General features: G+C 45.6%; 2 protein-coding genes across 3 annotated transcripts in view; one reads left to right on the top strand and one right to left on the bottom strand.

The window, feature by feature from the left end:
• rnaseh2c (ribonuclease H2, subunit C) overlaps window positions 1-3,003 on the top strand; it is a 5,623-nt gene extending 2,620 nt beyond the window's left edge. Inside the window, exon 5 of the mRNA XM_083785397.1 lies at window positions 1,412-3,003. Coding sequence (XP_083641523.1) covers window positions 1,412-1,435 — 24 coding nt within the window. The 3' untranslated portion in view covers window positions 1,436-3,003. The remainder of the gene's footprint in view (window positions 1-1,411) is intronic.
• Window positions 3,004-3,323: 320 nt separating this feature from the next.
• On the bottom strand, window positions 3,324-7,441 carry zbtb3 (zinc finger and BTB domain containing 3). 2 transcript variants are annotated; one of them, XM_083785189.1, is made up of 4 exons: window positions 7,400-7,440; window positions 6,982-7,096; window positions 5,620-6,452; window positions 3,324-5,260 (listed from the first exon to the last, which is right to left on the bottom strand). In XM_083785189.1, exons 3-4 carry the CDS (start codon window positions 6,447-6,449, stop codon window positions 4,099-4,101), a joined length of 1,992 nt encoding a protein of 663 aa, XP_083641315.1. In that variant the 5' UTR covers window positions 6,450-6,452; window positions 6,982-7,096; window positions 7,400-7,440; the 3' UTR covers window positions 3,324-4,098. The 2 variants fall into 2 exon arrangements, with proteins under 2 accessions (XP_083641315.1, XP_083641316.1); XM_083785190.1 differs by lacking the exon at window positions 6,982-7,096 and having other exon boundaries at window positions 7,400-7,441.
• Window positions 7,442-22,426: the final 14,985 nt, after the last annotated feature.

Here is a 22,426-nt window from a genome sequence, read left to right as displayed (position 1 = left end):
TTATTATTTACTATAGTCCTAATATACCCCAGGAAATTACATCTGGCCACGGAAGATCACAGGATCTACTGAATGTGAAGGTAGCCTATTGGGGGGAAGCCACACTGGCCCCTTTTCCACCGGTTGGTTCCCAATGGGAACCGGTTCAGTTCTTTTTGGTTCTTAGTCCATGAGCCAGAGCTCCAAAATTGAAACATTAATTATGAATTGAGTGGGCAAAACCATACCTATATTAGATTGTTATCACCATTAAACTTCACCAATTGAGTACTTACACGAAGACAATGATTTATTGTATTACAAATTTTACATTTTTAAATAGGCAAATGAGGCATTATGTAGGAAAAATATGCAATAAAAAAAAAAGCTACTACTGTGGAAGGGTTATCATGTATTAATTTACTTGTATTGATCCTATAAACAATTTAATATAGGGTATAGTTTGCCTACAAATTATGGAGCTCTGGCTCATGGACTAAAAACCAAAAAGAACTGAACCGGTTCCCATTGGGAACCAACCGGTGGAAAAGGGGTCACTGTGTGTCATAGGCTCAATATGTCAGTTTGACACATTCAGTAGATCTCGTGATCTTTTGTGACCAGATGTAATTTCTTGGGGTTTAGTAGGACTAGAGTAAATAAAAAAATAAAAAATCGCTATGACATTTTGTAAAGAAATACATTTAGCCCCATGCTCGAATGCCCCCGCCCCCCATGTCATAAACGGCCAAAATCCCTAAAACGAAAGAAAGCAGCAAATGAAGAAAAAAGTACACTCATCTTTTACTTTCTCTAATAACAACCTAAAACATGAACCTTGGTTGAAAAAAACGAAAGTTGTCCTTTAAGTCATATCATAACTAGTCAGATCTGACCCAGAATAAACTATATTATTTCAACTGGTGAAGACGTCCTGGAAATGACATAAAGATCATCCTGTGATCTGGCCTAGGAGGATGTCATCATAGCGTCATCATGACGTCATTTGGCTTGCTGGGAGAGAAAATTGCATAGCCTTGCTAGCTTTCTGCTTTGAGTTTAGTTTCGTTCAACTTCTCCAAAAACTCAGGGTGAATAGAGTGCAAAAGCGCAAGTTGCTTTACAATGCAAAAGTAGCACAAAGTATCTCTTAAAGTACATTGATAATTACAGCACGATGGCCCAGCTGCTAAATCACATCCTGACTGATGTGCCCTTTATGGATAATTGGACAAGGGGTTATATTTATTATCTTATTTATAAATCATTGTTAGTTTGGCTTGCCTGAGGTACAATTTCCAAGATTGCTCTTCGAGATTATGCATTTTTTGGTTCTTTGGCAATGTTCTTCAGTCCATGTTTTCTTTTCAACAGAATGTACTATATAATTTATGCCATATGTAGTGGACACCAATATCTTTTCTCTTCACAGATCCATGGGCCAGTGGAGGATTAATGGGTGTACCTTCCTGAAGGGATCATTACCATCAAGTTTGGCTTTGTTAGGAATGAGTGTGTCTCTGTATGTCATTGTTGAAAGCCCAAAAGCAGGGTATACTTTTTTAATTTCTTTCCCAAATATATATTCTAAGTAAAAATAAAACAAATTAAAAAAATAATAAGTGACCAACATGTTTATTCAATATTGACAATTCACAGTAATGAAGTAACATTTAGCCTAAGCATATTGGCTACAAGTTCCATGAATATTGTTTTTTGTCAAAGCTTACAGTCAGGTGCAAAGTCTGGAGTGTCAGAGCAGGGTCACACGCATGCCTAGTGCCTACCTGTATGAAAATACAGACACTGTCTCATTTGCAAGGTAGCATTTTCTTTTCTTGTTTGAAATATGGCTGCCTACAGTTAGTATGATCATGCATAGGATACAAGCATCAAGTGGTTACTTGCCTGCATAGCATATCCCCGTAAGACCGTGCAGCGAGGCTTGTGGCACTGACATCTTAAAAAGATTTATTTTAATAAAATACAAAATATAAATATCTGAAATTAAATTGCAAACAAACTCAAACGTCATTCTTAGCATTTCTAATGTGCCTGAAATTATTCATTACCATCCATAGCACCATGTGGTGTCATTTTTATTAGTCACATGACTGGACCTTTCTAGGTTGTTAATATAACCGTTTAGGTACTAATAAGGAACCACAAAAGTAATTGCATGTATCCTTCCAAATGAGACAGTGACAGTTTAAGCATCCTATGGTTTGTGCTGCGATGGATTTCCATTTAATATGTATTATGTATAGACTTGTTTATCTATATAAGGTATAGAACAGTCAATAATCAAAACCCTACACAAATGTTTGAAAGATGCAAACTCTTCTGAATTTCTTGCTCAGTCCAATGCTACTATATATTTACAAATCTTGTTGGCACAAATTCATATAATACACTAGTTGAAAAGATAAAACTGAGAAAATAATACAAGAACAAGGCCACCCAATTAAAGATAAGTTCATTAATATAATAAAAATGAGTCCAGTGAACAGTAGGGCTCTAGTTACTGACTTATGATACTGTACAAGTATGAATTTTAGCCCTGTCCCTCATACACATTCAGACATATTGACCTTCATTTTTTCTAGTCTAAAGAATTAAGTAATATCAGAAGTTCAGTCGAGAATTGAGAGAGTATATTAATCCATGAAAAAAGTGTGAAAATGACAAAATAAATTAATTCTTAATACAAAATACAATATAGAGGAACAAATATAGCTAACTGGAGTGGGGTGTGATTTGTGGAAAAACGCAGAGTGGGGCATTTTGTTTTTGTTTCATAAAAATGAAAGCTATTTTAAAGCTCACGTACAACACACCTATAGGCTATAAAACATTTGTCAATATTGATAATAAAAACAGCTGAATGATTGTTTTTCTGATGAATATTTCAAATTCCAGTCTCAATTTAATCAAGAGGGGTGATTTCACTCAATTGTATCAGCATCATGTCTATCTAGAAACACAGAAAGAACCCAGGACCTTGTTTCTGAGGTAACCAAAATACTACAAGTAAGACGCGCAAACGCGGGAAGCGAACGCAGCTCGTGTGTGTGTGGTTGTGTGTGTGTGTGTGTGTGTGTGTGTGTGTGTGCTACAGCTGCGCCCTGTGTGTGTGTGTGTGTGTGTGTGTGTGTGTGTGCTACAGCTGCGCCCTCTGGTGGCGGGCGGGTGGTGTAACAGCGTGACACACACACACACACACACACACACACAGACATTCAGCCCTTGCTGTCATAGTAAGTGGCTCACTGCGTTCGCAATAAATCCTACTATTCTACTATAAAATGGAGATAACCGTCATTCTGTCCTATGTCAGTTGAAGTGGAATTGAATGAGGCACTAATCATTTTATTGTGCATAAGAGATAAGGTGTGTTTCTGTACCGTGTGTAAGTGACGGATCAACAATATTTGTGTGAGTGAAATTCAACACATTTGTTTTCGTTAGTTATCTCTTCTGTAGGGAGATACATTGGTCCGCTCTTAAGTCATGTTAGATCATGCAAGTTTTACTGTGAGATCTCAAGTCCCTGGAAATGCCACTCTGAAATGGTTTATATGATCAGTATCACCAGTGTGGTCAAACTGGTCATGCACCTTGACTGAATCGTCAGTGTGTATGTTCTAATGATTAAAATATGATGAAAATATCCTAAATCTGTCTGTGATCTCCCACATTTTTAAGATTGGTTAAAATGTCCAAGTCTGTCCTATTCCTTGACACATGAAGCTGGCAGTGGTTCATGTTGCGACAGGTTGATTAAAAACATTACTGGAAGCGATTCAATGATGGCTCATTCACTTGCTCACAATACATACACAATAGGCGCATGGGACATGTTTAAGTAAATGGTCACAGTGTTGGAACTGCACAGGGCACACAGTGGTCCATTTCTGTTTTCATATGGCCTTGGCTTTTGCGCAATGTTGTCTATTTTATTTTAAGGTGTACTATGGTTTCAGTCCAGGGTTCAGGTTAAGAATAAATCTATGAGTGGGATCATTTACATTGTCCCCCTTGGAATAAAAATAAATCACCAGAGCCCCCCCCCCCCCCCAAATACCACACTAGTGTGTACATGCATGTACTGTATATGTGTTAGCTGAGAGGTGGTGCTGGCGGCGGCGGGGATGGTGGAGATGGTGGTGGTGGTAGCATTAGCAAGGGAGGGTCAGAATCCCCTTTACTGCGTTTTGCTGGTAAGCTTTGATCATGAGCCTTGCGGATGTGCCGGTACAGGTCACCTGACTGAGTGTAGCTCCGGTAGCAGTAGCGGCATTCATAGGGGCGCTCGCGCGTGTGCACTATGGCGTGGCGCCTCAGTGTGTATGCACAAGAGAAAGTCTTTCCGCACACCCCACATGTCGGCACATCCTCCACAAAACCCCCCACGGCATCCTGGAAGTCCTGTGCGTACATAGGATGGTCAGAGTGCTGCGAGGCCATGGATGGATGGAATAGAGAGGAATGGAAGGAGGAGGTGTCCTGGGACGAAGGCCCGGCACCAGAGGAAGGAGACAGAGGGAAGGAATAATGTTCACTAGACTGGTGACCCATCTGCATGAGGCCTTGTGGGTGGGTGGAGAGATAGTGTGGGCTATTCAGCTCATCTTGTTTAAAGTCATCATCATTATCAAATTCATCTTCGATTTCAACCACTGTCCCTCTCGTCCTCCCTCTCTCCTCTTCCTCCAGTTCTTCATCAGAGATCACAATGGCCTCCACCTTTATTTTCTTTATCTCCCCATTTTGCGCTTCCTCACCCTCCTCCTCATCCTCTACCCTCTGTCTGCGCATCGGGGCCAAAGATCTTCCATCATCTGGGCCAGGGGGCGCTCCTCTCTCCCTCAAATCCGACGTCTCCCCCCCAGAGCTGTTCAAGGCTGGGGAGGCTTGGGACTGGGGAGGCTGCTGAATGTCTGTGTTATGTTGATGGAGTGATACAGTATTGTATATTCGAATTTGGTGATGTGTGAGTTGGGATGGGGAGTTGTGCTTGAGGTGTGCCTGCGGGACATCACCAGAGGGCTGTCTTTGTGTATGGAGAAGTGTTTGGATCTGTGTAAGTCTCTGGTTAGTCTCTGACGATATCTGAAAATTATCTCTGTCATGGCGCACTGAGTGACTTTGCTGTTGGGGGCCAGGGGAGAGGCTGGGGTCTGACTGGGGTATGGAGACCACTGACCGACCACTGGCCTGGCTCACAGGGACAACAGCAGAAGATGAAGAGGAGGGCTGCTGGCTAATGTTAGTGCTGTGGCTGATGATGACAGAGACAGAAAAGGATGGTCATAATCTTGCAGTTTCACAAAAAGGCCATCAATGCTAGAACAAATCACAATCACATAACATCCTGATCCAACTTTTTTAAGGCAATGTCAATCACTGATTCTCTTTTCTATCCGAGGACTTATCAATACCAGTAAAACTTACCTTTGGGCAGGTACAGTAATTAATTTATAATGGTACATTCAGTGTTTAGTTTGAACCGCTTATGCATTGGTAGTTCATATAAAATTCAATTTAGCAGCTATGCCACAAAATCTGCAACCAAACGCAAAAGGAACCCCATGTTCATGTAATTTGTTTTGAAATCCACAATGATTCTAACGATCATACCTGTATGTCTCAGTGGTGCTGCAGGGGCTACACAGAGCTGACCCTCCAGCCTGACCACCAGGCCCCAGTGTGGTATGACCTGCTGCAGAGGAAGGCTCAGATTGTCCTGGCGTGACCCCCAATACCAGTCCTCTAGCTGAGTGTAGAGGAGGGGCTTCCATGCCAGGCTGGGTAGTGTCAGCTAGGTCAGGGCTCAGTGGGGTGTGTGTGCGAACCTGTGCCAGTGCAATATCCGCCCTTCTTTCTGACTTCACAGGGTCCAGCTGACTCCTCTCTACTGCCGTGGATGCCGATTGCAGAAATGCCGCCATGGCACCCACATTTGAGTGATCTGCACCAGACTCAACCCCACAGTCACTCCTGCTCTCCCGCTTTCTCCCCATCTCTGTCTCGCTCTTTGCTCCAACACCATCTTCAGAACGAGTGCTATCCGCTTCGGCCAGGGGCCCTCTTCTCTGCAGTCGTTTCTTACACACCCGGACTACCTCGTTCATGTGCAGGAAACTGGCCGCGGCCAGTATGTCCTCCACCGGCAAAGAAGACTCTACTTTCAGTACACCCTCATACACAAAGTCCAAGAGCAGGCCAAAGGCACCAGCTGTAACAATATCGCTGTCCAGAGTAACGGAGCTGCCGGAGTCATTACCGCCGGTGCCCCCCGGAGGATCGGTGTAGAACATGTGGAAGAAAGGTGAGAAAGAGGCCAGAACAGCACGGTGAGCCAGGAAACGAGAGGAGCCCACCTGAACGGTGCAGTCACACAGGAAGCCCCGCTGGCGCTGGGAGCGCAGAGCCGAGAGGAGCTGTTGGGAGTGCTGAGGGAACTCCATCACCTGGGACAGACCGAGAGAGAATGAACATCTTGAGCAGAGCTGCCAACTCTCACGCAATCAGCGTGATCATCCTTAGTGGAAAACTGCATCAAATCATGCACCTCTTGAGTAATCTTGGGTGACTATGTGGGTTATACGTTTATAGGTTTCTGGTTTAGTGGGGGATTACATAATGTGATCAGGCATGTTGAGGGCAAGAGGTGGGCCCATTTTAAGTATTTATTGTACCGGCCATAATGGACATAACATAACAGGATTGGTTCTTGGGATTGGTTTAATTGTCTACGCCTCTACGGAATCAACGGTAATCAAAATATTTCTAACAAACCAATATTCTCTAAATAACATAATGAACTAGTATCCATTACTATTAATTAATATGGAACTGAATAAAATCTGTTTTTGGAATGCAAACAAAACTAACAATAATAACCAAACCAGGAGGCTGTAACAGTTTGTCATCCATCAGCTGAGATGAAAAGAACCAACCAACAACAATAAATGATATGTACCGGTAACCGGTATATACCTCTGCTCAGTCTGCTGGAGTAATTATTGACTTGGCTTCATTCAAAAGTCAAAACTGAGTTGACAGTGGCAGAAAATACTCCTCGTCCACGTCATCAGGTTGACCTCAGTTGGGTCTTAATAATGAAACACACAGAATTAAATAGAATGAAAAGCAGGATTAACTATGGTAAAAAAAATATTTTAAAGACACCATGGTCAGAATGACATGTCGCAGCCACAGCCTCCTCCACGAAAAGTAGCTAACATTAGCTACTAGCCCAGATAGATGAAAACATCGACTAAGCTAGCTATCTTAGCTCCCCCTCTACAAATTAATTTACAGCAATCGACAGCAAAGCGTTTACGGAGTGTCCCATTGTTGTCATAATAAACATTAACTCACTACAGTATAATTATCTGAGTATATTTTATTTTACCTTCAGCTTCTGAGCTCCAATGTTGTTAGAACAATGTGAAACTTCTTCTGTGTTGGTAATGGTAACTAGTGTGGTGTAGCAGCGCCACCTACCGCCCGAGTGTTAGAACGAATAGGAAGTTCACTGTCCGTGTGTGGGCTCCGTCTTTTGAGCTAATTTAGAACTTCCTGTCTGAGAGCTAGCTAATTTAAGACATCCGGTTGCCTTCAGAATAAAATAAGGTTATTTAATTAATAATTATTACATTACATTATTAGTATTATTATTACATTACAGTTATTGTAAAGACACACATTATGTTTCTGTGTAAAAATAAGTAATTAAATAACATCAAAAAGTTATCTAAATGGATAAATGCTATTCACTGGAGTGAATATTCTATTATATTCTAAAAACGACTTATAAATCCTAAAGCCTTGTTTATACTTCACTGTGCAACGGTCCTATGCTGGACAATAGCAGATATGCAAACTCACAGCACATCTCATTCAAGACACTGAACTTGCAGATCTGCCATTTTTGAACACACTATAAAGTTAACCATTTATCATGCTGCTCTACGTGGCACTGCATTCTGTGACATTAAACCAAATGGCATTTTCCACTCTATGACACTACTGTTCTACATTTTTGTCTAATAAAATAGGCTATTAATTTAATCAATCAAACTGCATTAACTAACAGAGATACTACTAACCAAGCTATCCATGTCAACATGCTCTATAGGAGTCTCAATAACAGGTATAAGTAACGTTTAATGTTTAGTAATGTTTAATGTAGCAGAAGAGGCCATTCATTGAACAGAGTTTTGCACAATTTTAACATCCCAGATCGATTGAAATATGAATCTACTGTGCTGTGCTACACCATGATATATTAAGAGTACAATAACATTCCATTGTGAATAAAAACCTATTAACCACAGTGTAATGCTAAAGGTTTCATCACAGGGCTGTCTGCTTCATGTAATATCATTAAAAGTGTTGTTGGTGACAGTTATATGAGTTGGAAGCATTAAGACCCATTTTAACCCTCAATGGCTTCCTTTCTGACAAATAACGTTATTGTAAAAAAAAAAAAAAGATTCACGCGTTCATATGTAGCTATTTTGCATTAGAAGCGGATGGGACCAAGGGACCCGGATGTAACGTAAGAGGACTACAATAGATTCGCAGTTAAATCTCGCGGGCGTGGCCTCACACCGGAAGGAAGTGCCGCTGCCCTCAAATACGGAAGAGACGCGTGGAGGTAGGTTTGGTCAGTGTTTGTTTGGAACGTGCCACGTCACCATCGCGGGTCCGTCTTCGGAGCAAGTAAGTGATTAAATGTTATTTAATACTTAACGCTGTTGTTGTTTGTGTGTTCAAACGTCTATCACTTGAAGTTACTTGTTATGATGTTTATATATGATGTTTGTACGAAACTGTAAAACAGTGTTTCAGTAGCCAAATGGTTAGTGTCGAAGGTTTATAAACAACTATGCCCGGCCTCAATGTTTACTAACCGTCGACAGTACCCACTCGACTACCGAAACACGGCTTTAAAGAGTAGTATTTACATATCTAAACACAACAAGTAACTTCAAAAGTGATAACATGTTTGAGCCACGGACCACCATTTCACATTAATAGACTCTCACAATGGTGGTCAGTGGCTCAAATGGGTCTGAGAGACAAGATGGCCTCAAATGGTGGTCCGTGGCTCAAACGCTGAATAAATAATCGACTAGAGGTGAAAATAGTATTGTTTGGTAGGTAAAAGGACAAACATTCTGTGAAAATTGGCACGAAGCAACAAACATTCTTTGAAATTGGTGGGAAACGATCCCGGCACTCATGTTAACAAAGCTCAGTCACTAACCACTATGCTACAATCAGCATTATATAATCAAAGGATCAAAAGTAGCAATCTTCTACATTCTCTAATTGTGTAGTTTTTTTGGAAATTAAGCAGATGCTTAACAACAATTGAACTATTGAGAGTGTAAAGATCTACTATTGGGGTCAATTTGGTTACCTAAATTAAATTGCACTGTATTGTGACAGTAATCATTGCTATAGTGTGTGTTCAGTAACAGTGTTAAATAGCTCTATAGTGTGACAGTAATCATTGCTATAGTGTGTGTTCAGTAACAGTGTTAAATAGCTCTATTTTGTGACAGTAATCATTGCTATAGTGTGTGTGTTCAGTAACAGTGTTAAATAGCTCTATATTGTGACAGTAATCATTGCTATAGTGTGTGTGTTCAGTAACAGTGTTAAATAGCTCTATATTGTGACAGTAATCATTGCTATAGTGTGTGTTCAGTAACAGTGTTAAATAGCTCTATAGTGTGACAGTAATCATTGCTATAGTGTGTGTTCAGTAACTTGCAACACAGCAGCCAAGTATATGCAGAACACATATACACGCATTTGACATAACACAAACAACAAGACAATTTACATACATAAAGACATGAAGAAAAGAGCAATATCCACCGCTTAGATTATCCTGTGGCTACTACAACTCCTGATTAAACCCTTTTCTATTTATTAAAGAGCTGGAGAGACAGGAATATTCCTGTTACTGAACACACACTATAGCAATTATTACTGTCACAATAACTTTGTACTTTTGCTACTGATGTTTGTGTGCAACATTTGAGCTGGTGTCAAGTCACCTTAATTCAAGTGATAGATTATATACAGGGGCATGCCATATGGTCTACCTGCACAGCCTTTGTGATTACTGGTAGATCACGATGTACCTTTTGGGCACCCCTGCAATACAGGATTCCTGTCCAGAATTGTTTTTTATTAAATATAGAGGGTTTAAGTGTAGGGTTTGTCATGTTGGTGTTCTCTATAACTTTTCGTCCTGGGCATGACGTTAAACTGTCCAGTGTAACTCCAAGTTACATGGGGTGGGTATGGTTTGAGAGTTTGTGATGCTCAGTTCTTTTTTTGCGTCTCGGTTCCTCAGGTGGAAGCTGCATAGTTGGGTTTTTGATGGGTTGGGTTTCAAGTGGCTGGTCGTTTGTTTAGATATTGAAAAGGAGGGGGGCGAGCGCGCTACCTTGTGGGAGGCCGTTCTTTTCGGCTTTCCATTTACTCCTCTGGTCATTTAACTGAACATAGAAGCGCCTGTTGTTGAGGAGGCTTTTCCTGACCATTGTGCGGTGTTGGACAGTGTCGTAGGCAGCAGAGAGATCTCTGAATGCTGCTCCAGTTATTTGTTTCCCCTCAAACCCATCCTCAATGTGTTGGGTGAGGTTGAGCTCTGTCCAGCACAGGAGCGGCTGGGACGGAAACCAGCTTGGTCTTTAGTCAGCTTGGTATCTATGAGTGGCAACAAGGCGTTGGAGTAGCAGCTTCTCATATAGCCTTGTAGGTGATGCAGAGGGAAATGGGTCGGTAGCTCTTTGTGGATAATGGGTCTATGCCAGGTTTAGGGATTGCAACCACGTTGGCCTTTTCCCAGACAGAAGGGATGGTTTTCTGTGCTATGCATGTGTTCAGCATCCCCACAAGCCAGGTCTTTGCGTTGGGTCCCAGGTGCTGTAACATTTCTGCCAGTAGGTCATCAATCCCTGCTGCTTTTCCGGGTTTCAACTTTCCCATTGCAGTTTCAAGTTCTTCTAGGTCGAAGGGTTTGGTTTGAGGGCTGGCTGATTGTGGTTGGTCTGATACCACTGTGCGATGGTATTCTCCTGTGGGTCGGTGGCGGTCTTGGTCACAACTGGTGGCCAACAGTTGTAACCAACACCGCCACCGACCCACATAGAATACCATCGCACAGTGGTATCAGACCAACCACAATCAGCCAGCCCTCAAACCAAACCCTTCGACTTAGAAGAACGTGAAACTGCAATGGGAAAGTTGAAACCCGGAAAAGCAGCAGGGATTGATGGCATACTGGCAGAAATGATACAGCACCTGGGACCTATCGCAAGGACCTGGCTTGTGGGGATGCTGAACACATGCATAGCACAGAAAACCATCCCTTCTGTTTGGAAAAAGGCTGGAGTAGTTGCAATCCCTAAACCTGGCAAAGACCCATTATCCCCGAAGAGCTACCGACCCATTTCCCTCCTCTGCATCACCTACAAGCTCTATGAGAGGCACTACAATTTCTGAACAGACTATATTTACATCAATATGTCTGGGTCCCCACCTACTCACTCAGGGTTGACGTGTCACACCTGCAGTGATGGGAGGGGCACCAAAATGTGGTATTTTGATTGTTTAATGGGGGCACTCCCTTAGTATAAAAGTGTATGTTTTGTGTACACATGACCTGATGAAGATCAAATGGATCGAAACGCTGTCAGTATTTCAACAAAGAACGTCTTTCTTATACCTGTGGTGTGCGGGCTCCATCCAATACCTACACCAGTTGTGATGCAACAGAGTTTGCTGTGACCGTTGTGAATTATGGGTGGTGTGGTTTTTGCCAAGACGGTGGATTGTGGCCCATGCCTTCCTGCTGTTATTTGACATGTTGGTGTTCTCTATATCTTTTCGTCCTGGGCATGACGTTAAACTGTTCCGTTCGAGAGGACCAGCGACCCTCGAATGTAAACGGCCACGAAAGGAAATTATGTGTGTGTGAGGTGTTCTCTATAGGTTGGGTTTCAGGTGGTTGTATTGTAGTAGCTTGACATTTCTTGGAGGGCACTTTCAAGGACAGACTCAATCTTCTGGAAGTCTGCTTGTTGGGTCGTAATGCAGAGGTTGTCGGCGTAGATGAAACGCTGGCATTAGGCATTGGGTAGTGGCTGGTCGTTTGTGTAGATATTGAAAAGGAGGGGGGCGAGCACGCTACCTTGTTGGAGGCCGTTCTTTTGGGCTTTCCATTTACTCCTCTGGTCATTTAACTGGACATAGAAGCGCCTGTTGTTGAGGAGGCTTTTCCTGACCATTGTGCGGTGTTGGACAGTGTCGTAGGCAGCAGAGAGATCTCTGAATGCTGCTCCAGTTATTTGTTTCCCCTCAAACCCATCCTCAATGTGTTGGGTGAGGTTGAGCTCTGTCCAGCACAGGAGCGGCTGGGAGGGAAACCAGCTTGGTCTTTAGTCAGCTTGGTATCTATGAGTGGCAACAAGGCGTTGGAGTAGCAGCTTCTCATATAGCCTTGTAGGTGATGCAGAGGGAAATGGGTCGGTAGCTCTTTGTGGATAATGGGTCTTTGCCAGGTTTAGGGATTGCAACCACTTTGGCCTTTTCCCAGACAGAAGGGATGGTTTTCTGTGCTATGCATGTGTTCAGCATCCCCACAAGCCAGGTCTTTGCGTTGGGTCCCAGGTGCTGTAACATTTCTGCCAGTAGGTCATCAATCCCTGCTGCTTTTCCGGGTTTCAACTTTCCCATTGCAGTTTCAAGTTCTTCTAGGTCGAAGGGTTTGGTTTGAGGGCTGGCTGATTGTGGTTGGTCTGATACCACTGTGCGATGGTATTCTCCTGTGGGTCGGTGGCGGTCTTGGTCACAACTGGTGGCCAACAGTTGTAACCAACACCGCCACCGACCCACATAGAATACCATCGCACAGTGGTATCAGACCAACCACAATCAGCCAGCCCTCAAACCAAACCCTTCGACTTAGAAGAACGTGAAACTGCAATGGGAAAGTTGAAACCCGGAAAAGCAGCAGGGATTGATGGCATACTGGCAGAAATGATACAGCACCTGGGACCTATCGCAAGGACCTGGCTTGTGGGGATGCTGAACACATGCATAGCACAGAAAACCATCCCTTCTGTTTGGAAAAAGGCTGGAGTAGTTGCAATCCCTAAACCTGGCAAAGACCCATTATCCCCGAAGAGCTACCGACCCATTTCCCTCCTCTGCGTCACCTACAAGCTCTATGAGAGGCACTACAATTTCTGAACAGACTATATTTACATCAATATGTCTGGGTCCCCACCTACTCACTCAGGGTTGACGTGTCACACCTGCAGTGATGGGAGGGGCACCAAAATGTGGTATTTTGATTGTTTAATGGGGGCACTCCCTTAGTATAAAAGTGTATGTTTTGTGTACACATGACCTGATGAAGATCAAATGGATCGAAACGCTGTCAGTATTTCAACAAAGAACGTCTTTCTTATACCTGTGGTGTGCGGGCTCCATCCAATACCTACACCAGTTGTGATGCAACAGAGTTTGCTGTGACCGTTGTGAATTATGGGTGGTGTGGTTTTTGCCAAGACGGTGGATTGTGGCCCATGCCTTCCTGCTGTTATTTGACATGTTGGTGTTCTCTATATCTTTTCGTCCTGGGCATGACGTTAAACTGTTCCGTTCGAGAGGACCAGCGACCCTCGAATGTAAACGGCCACGAAAGGAAATTATGTGTGTGTGAGGTGTTCTCTATAGGTTGGGTTTCAGGTGGTTGTATTGTAGTAGCTTGACATTTCTTGGAGGGCACTTTCAAGGACAGACTCAATCTTCTGGAAGTCTGCTTGTTGGGTCGTAATGCAGAGGTTGTCGGCGTAGATGAAACGCTGGCATTAGGCATTGGGTAGTGGCTGGTCGTTTGTGTAGATATTGAAAAGGAGGGGGGCGAGCACGCTACCTTGTTGGAGGCCGTTCTTTTGGGCTTTCCATTTACTCCTCTGGTCATTTAACTGGACATAGAAGCGCCTGTTGTTGAGGAGGCTTTTCCTGACCATTGTGCGGTGTTGGACAGTGTCGTAGGCAGCAGAGAGATCTCTGAATGCTGCTCCAGTTATTTGTTTCCCCTCAAACCCATCCTCAATGTGTTGTGTGAGGTTGAGCTCTGTCCAGCACAGGAGCGGCTGGGACGGAAACCAGCTTGGTCTTTAGTCAGCTTGGTATCTATGAGTGGCAACAAGGCGTTGGAGTAGCAGCTTCTCATATAGCCTTGTAGGTGATGCAGAGGGAAATGGGTCGGTAGCTCTTTGTGGATAATGGGTCTTTGCCAGGTTTAGGGATTGCAACCACTTTGGCCTTTTCCCAGACAGAAGGGATGGTTTTCTGTGCTATGCATGTGTTCAGCATCCCCACAAGCCAGGTCTTTGCGTTGGGTCCCAGGTGCTGTAACATTTCTGCCAGTAGGTCATCAATCCCTGCTGCTTTTCCGGGTTTCAACTTTCCCATTGCAGTTTCAAGTTCTTCTAGGTCGAAGGGTTTGGTTTGAGGGCTGGCTGATTGTGGTTGGTCTGATACCACTGTGCGATGGTATTCTCCTGTGGGTCGGTGGCGGTCTTGGTCACAACTGGTGGCCAACAGTTGTAACCAACACCGCCACCGACCCACATAGAATACCATCGCACAGTGGTATCAGACCAACCACAATCAGCCAGCCCTCAAACCAAACCCTTCGACTTAGAAGAACGTGAAACTGCAATGGGAAAGTTGAAACCCGGAAAAGCAGCAGGGATTGATGGCATACTGGCAGAAATGATACAGCACCTGGGACCTATCGCAAGGACCTGGCTTGTGGGGATGCTGAACACATGCATAGCACAGAAAACCATCCCTTCTGTTTGGAAAAAGGCTGGAGTAGTTGCAATCCCTAAACCTGGCAAAGACCCATTATCCCCGAAGAGCTACCGACCCATTTCCCTCCTCTGCGTCACCTACAAGCTCTATGAGAGGCACTACAATTTCTGAACAGACTATATTTACATCAATATGTCTGGGTCCCCACCTACTCACTCAGGGTTGACGTGTCACACCTGCAGTGATGGGAGGGGCACCAAAATGTGGTATTTTGATTGTTTAATGGGGGCACTCCCTTAGTATAAAAGTGTATGTTTTGTGTACACATGACCTGATGAAGATCAAATGGATCGAAACGCTGTCAGTATTTCAACAAAGAACGTCTTTCTTATACCTGTGGTGTGCGGGCTCCATCCAATACCTACACCAGTTGTGATGCAACAGAGTTTGCTGTGACCGTTGTGAATTATGGGTGGTGTGGTTTTTGCCAAGACGGTGGATTGTGGCCCATGCCTTCCTGCTGTTATTTGACATGTTGGTGTTCTCTATATCTTTTCGTCCTGGGCATGACGTTAAACTGTTCCGTTCGAGAGGACCAGCGACCCTCGAATGTAAACGGCCACGAAAGGAAATTATGTGTGTGTGAGGTGTTCTCTATAGGTTGGGTTTCAGGTGGTTGTATTGTAGTAGCTTGACATTTCTTGGAGGGCACTTTCAAGGACAGACTCAATCTTCTGGAAGTCTGCTTGTTGGGTCGTAATGCAGAGGTTGTCGGCGTAGATGAAACGCTGGCATTAGGCATTGGGTAGTGGCTGGTCGTTTGTGTAGATATTGAAAAGGAGGGGGGCGAGCACGCCACCTTGTTGGAGGCCGTTCTTTTGGGCTTTCCATTTACTCCTCTGGTCATTTAACTGGACATAGAAGCGCCTGTTGTTGAGGAGGCTTTTCCTGACCATTGTGCGGTGTTGGACAGTGTCGTAGGCAGCAGAGAGATCTCTGAATGCTGCTCCAGTTATTTGTTTCCCCTCAAACCCATCCTCAATGTGTTGGGTGAGGTTGAGCTCTGTCCAGCACAGGAGCGGCTGGGAGGGAAACCAGCTTGGTCTTTAGTCAGCTTGGTATCTATGAGTGGCAACAAGGCGTTGGAGTAGCAGCTTCTCATATAGCCTTGTAGGTGATGCAGAGGGAAATGGGTCGGTAGCTCTTTGTGGATAATGGGTCTTTGCCAGGTTTAGGGATTGCAACCACTTTGGCCTTTTCCCAGACAGAAGGGATGGTTTTCTGTGCTATGCATGTGTTCAGCATCCCCACAAGCCAGGTCTTTGCGTTGGGTCCCAGGTGCTGTAACATTTCTGCCAGTAGGTCATCAATCCCTGCTGCTTTTCCGGGTTTCAACTTTCCCATTGCAGTTTCAAGTTCTTCTAGGTCGAAGGGTTTGGTTTGAGGGCTGGCTGATTGTGGTTGGTCTGATACCACTGTGCGATGGTATTCTCCTGTGGGTCGGTGGCGGTCTTGGTCACAACTGGTGGCCAACAGTTGTAACCAACACCGCCACCGACCCACATAGAATACCATCGCACAGTGGTATCAGACCAACCACAATCAGCCAGCCCTCAAACCAAACCCTTCGACTTAGAAGAACGTGAAACTGCAATGGGAAAGTTGAAACCCGGAAAAGCAGCAGGGATTGATGGCATACTTGCAGAAATGATACAGCACCTGGGACCTATCGCAAGGACCTGGCTTGTGGGGATGCTGAACACATGCATAGCACAGAAAACCATCCCTTCTGTTTGGAAAAAGGCTGGAGTAGTTGCAATCCCTAAACCTGGCAAAGACCCATTATCCCCGAAGAGCTACCGACCCATTTCCCTCCTCTGCATCACGTCTTTCTTATACCTGTGGTGTGCGGGCTCCATCCAATACCTACACCAGTTGTGATGCAACAGAGTTTGCTGTGACCGTTGTGAATTATGGGTGGTGTGGTCTTTGCCAAGACGGTGGATTGTGGCCCATGCCTTCCTGCTGTTATTTGTCATTATGGTGTTCTCTATATCTTTTCGTCCTGTGCATGACGTTAAACTGTTCCGTTCGAGAGGACCGGCGACCCTCAAATGTAAACGGCCACGAAAGGAAACTGTGTGTGTGAGGTGTTCTCTATCATTTCATTCCAGACTTCACTGTCTATCTCCTGTGTTTTCCATTCATCTTGAGCGTTACACAGTCGTCTGATGTGCGGGGGGAGGTGCCGGCTAGCGCATAAAGGCACGGACGGGACAGGTGTTGTCTTGACCCATCCCGTGAGTGATGATGCGACAGGTGTCATTTAGGGCTGTGTCGACCAATTTGGTGTGACGTGATCGGCTCCAGCTTGAGCAGGCATACTCTGCTGTAGAGAAAGACAGGGCCATGGCAGTTGCACGGATTGTTTGTGGGTCTGCGCCCCACTTGGGAGTTCACTAGTTTTCACAGGATGTTATTGTGGGTGTTGACCGTGGCTTTTGTGTTCTCCAGGTGTTTTTTTGAAGAAGAGTGTCCTGTCCAGTGTAACTCCAAGATACATGGGGTGGGTATGGTTGGAGAGTTTGTGACCATCCCAAGTGACGCTCAGTTCTTTTCTCGCGTCTCGGTTCCTCAGGTGGAAGCTGCATAGTTGGGTTTGTGTGTCTTTCTTTTTCTGTCTTTCTTTCTTAGGACGGAGATCAAGGTAGACGCCATAGGAAGGCTCAACACTAGCCGATGCCCCTAGAGATCCATCCCAAAGCTTCCCTCAGGGAGCACAGCAAGCCAGCTAGCCAGCAAGCCTGCCCAGTCAGCCAACGCAGCCAGTCAGCTCCGCCAGTCAGCCAGTGTAGAAAGTCAGGCTGCCAAGCCAGAGCATATCAGCCCTTGCAGTCAGCCATTGCAGCCATACCAGCCTTGCTCAGTCAGCTCAGCCAGGCCTCTCTTGAGGCCTGGCTCTCTGTCTGCCTGGCCCGGTCTGCCCTGCCCTGCCTTGCAGCAACAGAACCAGCCTTTCTGGAAAGCCAGCCAGCTCAGAATGCGAGCTGAGCAAGCCAGTGCAGCAGCAAGCCCAGACTAGGTTACCGCAGCCTTACTGTGCAGCCACAGCCACTCAGTCTAGACCAGCAGGAGCTGGCCAGGCTCCAACCCTTGCAGCGCAGCCTTAGGCCGGACAGTCCCCCTGCCTGCACTTTGTTGCCTTCCTGGCCTGTCTGCCTGCCTAGGCGCCTCGGTCTTCCTGTCTGTCTGCCTTGGCCTGCCAGTCTGAAACTGGTTTAGACTAACTGCGTGCTTGCCAGCTGCGCTGGCTTGCTGAGCTCGTATTCTGAGCTGGCTGGCTTGCCAGCAAGGCTGGTTCTGTTGCTGCAAGGCAGGGCGGGGCAGACCGGGCCAGGCAGACAGAGAGCCAGGCCTCGAGAGAGGCCTGGCTGAGCTGACTGAGCAAGGCTGGTATGGCTACAATGGTTGACTGCAAGGGCTGATGTGCGCTGGCTTGGCAGCCTGACTTTCTACACTGGCTGACTGGCGGAGCTGGCTGGCTGCGTTGGCTGACTGGGCGGGCTTGCTGGCTAGCTGGCTTGCTGGACTCCCTGAGGGAAGCTTTGGGATGGATCTCTAGGGGCATCGGCTTGTGTTGAGCCTTCCAACGGCGTCTACCTTGATCTTCGTCCTAAGAAAGAAAGACAGAAAAAGAAACACACACACAAACTCAACTATGCAGCTTCCACATGAGGAAGGCAGGCACGCAGGCAGGCACAAGCTGCCTGCGTGCTTGCTTCGCCCTCCAGTTGCTGCTCCAGTTATTTGTTTTCCCTCAAACCCATCCTCAATGTGTTGGGTGAGGTTGAGCTCTGTCCAGCACAGGACGGGACGGAAACCAGCTTGGTCTTTAGTCAGCTTGGTGTCTATGAGTGGTATGAGGCGTTGGAGTAGCAGCCTCTCTTGTAGGTGATGCAGAGGAGGGAAATGGGTCGGTAGCTCTTTGAGGATGATGGGTCTTTGCCAGGTTTGGGGATTGCAACCACTTTGGCTTTTCTCCAGACAGAAGGGATGGTTTTCTGTGCCATGCATGTGTTCAGCATCCCCACGAGCCAGGTCTTTGCGTTAGGTTCCAGGTGCTGTATAATTTCTGCCAGTATGTCATCAATCCCTGCTGCTTTTCCGGGTTTCAACTTTCCCATTGCAGTTTTGAGTTCTTCTAGGTCGAAGGGTTTGGTTTGAGGGCTGGCTGATTGTGGTTGGTCTGATACCACTGTGCGATGGTATTCTCCTGTGGGTCGTGGCGGTGTTGGTTACGACTGTTGGCCACCATTTGTGATGCAACAGAGTTCGCTGTGACCGTTGTGAATTATGGGTGGCTCCCTGAGGTCCTTGATCGCCATTGGGTCCAACAGTGGTCATTGAAGCGTGCACACACATGCACACATGCACCTACACACACAGGGGCACATGCGTATGCACACCTGGACCTTTAAATGAACAACAACACAAAAACTAAGGCACTGGTGTCGGACTTCTGGTTTACCGGAACAGGGTTCAACTCCCTGCAGTGCCCTGCTCAATGTGTTGTATTTCATTCATTGGTCCATGGTCTCAGGTCATTGAGCGGCGCGCTATAGTGTGCGATTCTTCATCATTGTTGAGGATTTTTTAAAGGTGAAAATCAAGGAAAAGCAAAAGGCTATAGTCCATGGTCACGGACCGCATACTGGTCAAGGTCATTTATACTGGTGAAGATCATTTACTAGTCTTCTAAAGGTCATTTATACTGGTGAATATCATTTACTAGTCTTCTAAAGGTCATTTATACTGGTCAAGGTCAATTACTAGTCTCATGAAGGTAATTTATACTGGTCACAGTCATATACTGGTCACGGTCATTTCTACTGGTGAAGGTCATTTATACTGGTCAAGGTCATTTGTACTTGTCAAGGTCATTTATACTGGTCAAGGTCATTTACTAGTCTTATTGAAGGTAATTTATACTGCTCAAGGTCATTGATATTGGTCAAGGTCATTAAGTGGCACGCTATAGTGCGCGATTCTTCATCATTGTTGAGGATTTGAAAAAAGGTTAAATTGCAGAAAAGCGAAAGGCTAAAGTCCATGGTCACGGAGGGCATACTATAGTATGTTGTTTTTCTTTTTTTTGGTGGTGTGCGGGCTCCATCCAATAACTACACCAGTTGTGATGCAATAGAGTTTGCTGTGACCGTTGTGAATTATGGGTGGTGTGGTCTTTGCCAAGACGGTGGATTGTGGCCCATGCCTTCCTGCTGTTATTTGTCATGTTGGTGTTCTCTATATCTTTTCGTCCTGGGCATGACGTTAAACTGTTCCGTTCGAGAGGACCGGCGACCCTCGAATGTAAACAGGTGTTGGGACAGGGTCAGGTGTTGTCTTGATGCATCCTATGATGATGCCACAGGTGTCATTTAGGGCTGTGTCGACCAATTTGGTGTGACGGGATAGGCTTGTAGGTGATGCAGAGGAGGGAAATGGGTCGGTAGCTCTTTGGGGATAATGGGTCTTTGCCAGGTTTAGGGATTGCAACCACTTTGGCCTTTTTCCAGACAGAAGGGATGGTTTTCTGTGCTATGCATGTGTTCAGCATCCCCACAAGCCAGGTCTTTCCGTTAGGTCCCAGGTGCTGTATCATTTCTGCTAGTAGGTCATCAATCCCTGCTGCTTTTCCGGGTTTCAACTTTCCCATTGCAGTTTCACGTTCTTCTAGGTCGAAGGGTTTGGTTTGAAGGCTGGCTGATTGTGGTTGGTCTGATACCACTGTGCGATGGTATTCTCCTGTGGGTTGGTGGCGGTCTTGGTCACAACTGGTGGCCAACAGTTGTAACCAACACCGCCACCGACCCACATAGAATACCATCGCACAGTGGTATCAGACCAACCATAATCAGCCATCACTCAAACCAAACCCTTCGACCTAGAAGAACTTGAAACTGCAATGGGAAAGTTGAAACCCGGAAAAGCAGCAGGGATTGATGACCTACTGGCAGAAATGATACAGCACCTGGGACCTAACTCAAGGCCCTGGCTTGTGGGGATGCTGAACACATGCACAGCACAGAAAACCACCCCTTCTGTCTGGAAAAAGGCCAAAGTGGTTGCAATCCCTAAACCTGGCAAATACCCATTATCCCCGAAGAGCTACCGACCCATTTCCCTCCTCTGCATCACGTCTTTCTTATACCTGTGGTGTGCGGGCTCCATCCAATACCTACACTAGTTGTGATGCAACAGAATTTGCTGTGACCGTTGTGAATTATGGGTGGTGTGGTCTTTGCCAAGACGGTGGATTGTGGCCCATGCCTTCCTGCTGTTATTTGTCATTTGTCATTATGGTGTTCTCTATATCTTTTCGTCCTGGGCATGACGTTAAACTGTTCCGTTCGAGAGGACCGGCGACCCTCGAATGTAAACAGGTGTTGGGACAGGGTCAGGTGTTGTCTTGATGCATCCTATGATGATGCCACAGGTGTCATTTAGGGCTGTGTCGACCAATTTGGTGTGACGGGATAGGCTTGTAGGTGATGCAGAGGAGGGAAATGGGTCGGTAGCTCTTTGGGGATAATGGGTCTTTGCCAGGTTTAGGGATTGCAACCACTTTGGCCTTTTTCCAGACAGAAGGGATGGTTTTCTGTGCTATGCATGTGTTCAGCATCCCCACAAGCCAGGTCTTTCCGTTAGGTCCCAGGTGCTGTATCATTTCTGCTAGTAGGTCATCAATCCCTGCTGCTTTTCCGGGTTTCAACTTTCCCATTGCAGTTTCACGTTCTTCTAGGTCGAAGGGTTTGGTTTGAAGGCTGGCTGATTGTGGTTGGTCTGATACCACTGTGCGATGGTATTCTCCTGTGGGTTGGTGGCGGTCTTGGTCACAACTGGTGGCCAACAGTTGTAACCAACACCGCCACCGACCCACATAGAATACCATCGCACAGTGGTATCAGACCAACCATAATCAGCCATCACTCAAACCAAACCCTTCGACCTAGAAGAACTTGAAACTGCAATGGGAAAGTTGAAACCCGGAAAAGCAGCAGGGATTGATGACCTACTGGCAGAAATGATACAGCACCTGGGACCTAACTCAAGGCCCTGGCTTGTGGGGATGCTGAACACATGCACGGCACAGAAAACCACCCCTTCTGTCTGGAAAAAGGCCAAAGTGGTTGCAATCCCTAAACCTGGCAAATACCCATTATCCCCGAAGAGCTACCGACCCATTTCCCTCCTCTGCATCACGTCTTTCTTATACCTGTGGTGTGCGGGCTCCATCCAATACCTACACTAGTTGTGATGCAACAGAATTTGCTGTGACCGTTGTGAATTATGGGTGGTGTGGTCTTTGCCAAGACGGTGGATTGTGGCCCATGCCTTCCTGCTGTTATTTGTCATTTGTCATTATGGTGTTCTCTATATCTTTTCGTCCTGGGCATGACGTTAAACTGTTCCGTTTGAGAGGACCGGCGACCCTCGAATGTAAACAGCCACGAAAGGAAACTGTGTGTGTGAGGTGTTCTCTATCATTTCATTCCAGACTTCACTGTCTATCTCCTGTGTT

This window comes from Protomyctophum parallelum (genome assembly GCF_964188405.1).
Source record: "Protomyctophum parallelum genome assembly, chromosome: 16".
Classification (NCBI taxonomy): Eukaryota; Metazoa; Chordata; class Actinopteri; order Myctophiformes; family Myctophidae; genus Protomyctophum; species Protomyctophum parallelum.
Note: the sequence above shows the minus strand (reverse complement) of the source record. Positions and strands in the feature narration are given on the sequence as shown.